The sequence below is a fragment of the Phaseolus vulgaris genome, chromosome 2, assembly GCF_000499845.2.
Source record: "Phaseolus vulgaris cultivar G19833 chromosome 2, P. vulgaris v2.0, whole genome shotgun sequence".
NCBI lineage: Eukaryota > Viridiplantae > Streptophyta > Magnoliopsida > Fabales > Fabaceae > Phaseolus > Phaseolus vulgaris.
This window is the reverse complement of record NC_023758.2, coordinates 11,069,538-11,074,912: the sequence shown is the minus strand read 5'-3', so window position 1 is coordinate 11,074,912 and position 5,375 is coordinate 11,069,538. Positions and strand designations below refer to the sequence as shown.

Below are 5,375 nucleotides of genomic sequence, written 5' to 3'. Positions count from 1 at the left end.
AATTTTTCAACACAACTTTTAATATTTTTATTACGAAAAGTTTGTGAGATTATATATATATATATATATATATATATTATAAAAAGTGAGTTTTTGCGTAACAAATTGACACTTCAGATCAATCGAACATTTTATGTTAGAATTAAAATTTTACAAACTTTTTTTTTGAAAATTATTTCAGAAAATAATGAAAATTATTCCCCTTATTTTTTTAAGAATATAAAATTTACGTAACACCACTAATGACACAACGAAAGAAAAAACCCTGTAGTGATAGAATTAAGTATTAGCTTCGCAAGAAAGAAGCCTGGGTTAAAAAGATGTTCATGTTGCCGCTACATTGCTTATAGTTAAGAATGAAGAAATTGATGATTTCTAAATTAGTCTTAGTTACCATGTAGTACCTACAGTGAGTTATTGAAGGGTGCACAATTTTTTACTTCACCATATAACTTTCCAGCAGCATGGTCCAATCCAATCACACAGAGGGGAAGAACTTGTTTAGATTGAAAGGAAGTGAATAAAATTCCTCACTCCTTGTATCTGTCTTGAATGAGCTGAATCTGTCCCACCAATGCATGCCTCTGTCTTTACGAGTTTGATTGTCTTTGTTGTGCAATGTGGCATCCAAGAACAGTGCCAATGAACCAGCAACAAATGCTTTTGATGAGAATGGGACATTGATCATGTCGTTGAACTGCCAAAAGGAGATACTTTTAAGTTGGCAAGTACTATGAAGTTTAAATAACAATGCACACTCAACAATGAAAAATGAGAGAAGCTGAATACCCATCTAGCATGGGTATGCACTGGACCATAGTTCTTGAATGCTGTGTACTCGTTGAAGTATTGTGGTATAGAGAGGCCCATGTAAATAGAGAATCCTAAGATGAATTTAGTTCTGAAGCTGTTTAAATTGCAAAACTGAAGGAAACTGAGGCCTGAAGAACCTGTGCAGCAGGACATAATTTTGATGATAATAATAACAAGGACTTAATGAAAGTATGCAGAAAAACCAGATTCTTGAGTTGATCATACATACCCACATAGGCAAAGAAAAGGCAATATAAAGCTGCAACTATTGGAGCTGGGATTGAAGCAAACACAGCTCCAAATTTTCCTGTACACCCACATACACATATAGTAACTACATTGGTTGGTTTATCAGGGAGAAAAAACATCAAAATTACAAGCCTAACTAACCAAGTATGGAGAAAAAGATCATGAATCCTGCTGATATTTGAACAACCCTTCGGCTACCAACTCTTGTCAAAGCCAAGAGTCCAGCATTTTCTCTGGAAAAAGCCAAGAATTCTTCTTATAACGATTTAGGTATAATATATATTCCTACTGTGAAAATGATACCTCCAGCACATGTAAGTTTGAATAAGAATCTTACACGGAAACTGATGATCCATTCCCGGTTCCAAAGATCCCAGATAACAAAATTCCTACCCCCTAATTCATGAGAAGTAGCAACTAGTGATGATGGAGAAACAATAAGAAAAAAGCCACAGGAAAAATCTAGAGCCAACAGAAAACCAACAAGGCATGATCAAGATACATGCTGACAGTCATTTTTAAAACAATTTTTATAATTTATATATTACTTAATAGAAACAAACAAATTAGGTGGGGGGAAATTTGCAATTCATAAACCGTGTTTACCTGCCAACCAACACCACGGCTAAGAACTGAAGGTGGCAATGGAGTTGCACTTGCATACCTTGAAACAGCAATAAAAGCACCGGTTGACTGTACAAAATTGAAATGCATGAGAAACCAACAATCATTATATAAGTATGCAACAAACTGCATAGGTATGAGAAAGAATGAAAGGACGGAAATCATGCACTCACATGATTACATTACTTTTGTTTATATTTTTGTTTATGTCAATTTGGACGAAGTAATAACAAATTTCTTGAAGTGAAGCTCCTAATATCTTTGAATAACTACTTATGTTTTTAAAATGTTAGACTGAGGATAGGAGAGAGTCTAGAAGTCATTCATTTTTTAATAACAATAAGAAAAAATATAATTAGATTACTGAGAAAATGTAAAGGCATTCCTCTCTCAACTTAAGTGCTCTGAATATTATCAGACTAATGAGTCAAGTGCAACAGATTGCATTCAAAATAATTGCAGGAAGAAGGCTAATCGCATCACAACTACAGGCTTCTACAGAAGGGACAAAGTTTAAGAATTCCACTGCACTTGTTCAACAGCAACAAATGTATTCACATGCATAAAAATAAACGAACCTCTACTAGTGCAACAAATGAAGCAGCCATCGTAGCAAAAGCTTCCCCAGCATCAAATGTAGGAGCTCCCCATTGGAATGGATATGGGATTCTAATCCTGAATTTAAGATTTTATCAGCAACAAAACTTATGAGTTAACCAAATTAAATCCATTTTTCCTTGTCATTTACCCAAATAACAAAACATTAAAACGAGTTTCAAGCATTATCAAGTTAGTCCTCCAAAATATACAGCCACATGAAGAAGAAACTGTTTCTATAATTAAAAATCACACCCTTACCAATGTGCACCACTTATAATGCCAGCACGATCAGTTCTGCACGTTTCCTGAGTTGTCTGTGGTACATGTTTATATGCTCCACCCACAGTGAGAAGATGAGCATAAATCCACACAATTGTTACTGAGAATATAACTGCAAACCGATCACAGATAGACTTTTGTCCTTTCATCACATGAGGAATGTACTAGACAAAGGAATACCACTACTTTAGAATATAACATTTAAATTAGAGAAAATAAAGTAAAACAAGTAACATAATTTCATCTTTGGTGCGTGTTAGGTACTCAGGGTTATTTTTAAACCTGTTCCAAATGATGAAAGGAAAGGTAATTTAACATCATGACAATTATAGATCACCTGTGAAAATACTAGTAAGATTACAATTTCTGGCAGCCCAATCTCCACACACTTTGCAAGCTAGATTTCAAAAAGACATAATCAAGAAAGTGTGAATCATAACCAATTATATAATTCATACATGTGGGAAAGAAATAAGAAATAGTTCTTGTTGCAAATATCAGTACCACAGGAAAGCCCAACTCATAAAGTCCAAAGCCTGACAGAGCAACCAGGGGAACAGCTGAGAGAGGGCTTAAGAACCTATAAAAGTACAGCAAATTACTCACCAAAATTATTTCAGAAAATAACATGCATAATGGTAAAAATCCTATCTATCAGTGTAATTGAAATTAATTATGATCACTAAGTGGGAGTTATCAAATGAAGGAAGGATTAGTACACTTATAAAAGAATTAGAGCCAGCCCTGGTTCCAAACAAGTAAAATAGAAACATGTTTTAAGTTTTAACACCTGAAAGTATAAGTATTGCGTGGATAATCTCAAAAAGTTCAATGTAACTACAAGATGGAGGGAAAAACAATTCACGGATCTAGACAGGAACCAACCTGACTACATTGCGCCAGAGTCCACTGAATCCAACAACAATTTGGAGTGTCGAAGCAACAATAAGCGCACCCTGCGTCCCACGCATTATCCTCTCAAATCTCTGCATATTTATCACTAATCAGATAAACAAGGATGATGACACAACAAAAATGCATAACAGTGTAATGAACCAACCTCCTGAGGATTCACAATGTCACTGTAGCGACTAGCCATAATTATTGAAATGGTAGTAGGCACAAAGGTGAAGGATCCTCCAATAACTACAGGTAGACGAGTCCCAAATAGTGTTTGGAACAATGTGTTCACGCCAGCTACAAACAACATGGTCTGGATCATTTTTGCTTTGTCTTCCTGTTGAAGAACAATTGAGAACTTAGTTGGACCTAGGAACCACAAAACATCATTGAAAACCATTTACTTTTTCTTTTTCTTTCTTTCTTTCTGGTCAAGACTTACGTTTCCTCCTCCCATCTGAGTAACTAGAGAGGTTGGTATTAGCACAGTTGTGCCAAGCATCACCAGGTAATGTTGGAAACCAAGTAGAATCGCCTCCGCTTCATTAACATCAAAATTCTAGACTCAATAATCACAATGACAATGAATGCACACTATTTAAATAATCAATAATAAGAGAAAAAAAAAACAAACTAGTTGGTTTCTACTTCTCCATACCATACCCCAGGAAACAAAAAAGGTTTTAAAAAGTGTTTTTCCAAAATAATAAAATAAAAAGCATCCCCATCAAGCACATTACCAATAACCACCCATAAAAAAATAAAGAAAAAAAGGAAGATCAAGTTTTAACAAAATAAAACAAAAGGGGTCAAAGAAGCAGTGAACTTACGCCAAGGAGGAGGACTAGTGATGCAGTAGGAAACATTTGGAAGTTGATCTTTCACAGGGTGCGGCTGAAGCTCTTCTGGTTTGGGTGGTGGTGCAGCTCCTGCCATGTTACTACCTCCCTGACCCCAATGAACTTAGTCAATTCCAATGCTCTCAAAACTCAACAACCAAAAAGAAAAAAAAAAAGGATCTAAAGTAACAAACAATACCACTTAGCAGAAAACCAGAACTTTGTCTTCCCACAGACAAATATAGCAGGAAAATAAATGGCAATGGTGTGGAAAACAAGAGAAGAAACGAGATGAACACTTTCCTAGCGTTCTCTCTAGGGAATGGAGGGGGATGCAGTAAAGGACAATGAGCAAGTTCAGGGGTGACAGACACACCTTGTCAGTAACGTTATGCAATGCAGCAAATGCAGGGAGATTTCTTGGCCCAACAAATACAGAATGTGGAAAAAAGCAAAAGGAGTCAGACACCTCCTTCACCCCTCCTAAAGCAACAAACAAACCAAATTGCTCTCTCACCAAGTGACCATTGCTTTTATATTTGCAATAATACTCCAATATTCCAATCTCAGTTTTAAAATATTATTTTACTATTGCTAGTGTTTGCATTTAACAAGAAGTACCACCTTAACCTTTCATAACCTCTGATTTAATTTTTTATATTTGTTCTTTGACCACAGCTATTAATATTTTTCAAAACTTTAACTAATTAATCAGAAACTCCTAAAAACAGAGTCTCTCTTACGCGCTTCAGCATATAATATAACCTTTTTAAAATGTTACTAGTATACCAAAACACAGCAAAACATGGTGAAAATATATAATTTTGTATAGATAATTAAAATGTGTTGAATTAAATAATCACCTTTTCTTTGTTTTATCACATAAGAAAGTTTCACATTTGACCATACTTTTGCTTCTCTCACCCATTTGTACCATAGTTCTGACTAGTGACGCAAATGATCAAAAGCATGGTCTTTTACCTTGACCCAGAATTTGAAACTTTAAACTACAACTACCCTTTTGAACAGAGTCATAACAATTTTGAATTTTTATGAAAAGTAGAAATAATT

The 5,375-nt window shown here is 34.9% G+C and overlaps 1 protein-coding gene across 2 annotated transcripts; it reads right to left on the bottom strand.

The window, feature by feature from the left end:
- Window positions 1–255: 255 nt before the first annotated feature.
- On the bottom strand, window positions 256–4,907 carry LOC137810657 (nucleobase-ascorbate transporter 7-like). Of its 2 annotated transcripts, none has more exons than XM_068612044.1 (15): window positions 4,681–4,907; window positions 4,296–4,413; window positions 3,908–4,005; window positions 3,626–3,802; window positions 3,451–3,551; window positions 3,070–3,145; window positions 2,903–2,962; window positions 2,545–2,729; window positions 2,265–2,361; window positions 1,669–1,755; window positions 1,400–1,458; window positions 1,204–1,295; window positions 1,043–1,120; window positions 790–950; window positions 256–697 (listed from the first exon to the last, which is right to left on the bottom strand). In XM_068612044.1, exons 2-15 carry the CDS (start codon window positions 4,399–4,401, stop codon window positions 479–481), a joined length of 1,596 nt encoding a protein of 531 aa, XP_068468145.1. In that variant the 5' UTR covers window positions 4,402–4,413; window positions 4,681–4,907; the 3' UTR covers window positions 256–478. The 2 variants fall into 2 exon arrangements, with proteins under 2 accessions (XP_068468145.1, XP_068468144.1); XM_068612043.1 differs by having other exon boundaries at window positions 4,504–4,811.
- Between the last annotated feature and the right edge of the window lie 468 nt (window positions 4,908–5,375).

Coding starts and splice junctions, on each gene's coding strand:
- LOC137810657 (XM_068612044.1), bottom strand. CDS start 4,401: ATGGCAGGAGCTGCACCACCACCCAAACCAGAAGAGCTTCAGCCGCAC. Junction 1,756..2,264: donor CATTTGTTGCACTAGTAGAG/GTTCGTTTATTT, acceptor AATTTTGTACAG/TCAACCGGTGCTTTTATTGC. Junction 1,459..1,668: donor GCCGTGGTGTTGGTTGGCAG/GTAAACACGGTT, acceptor CTCATGAATTAG/GGGGTAGGAATTTTGTTATC.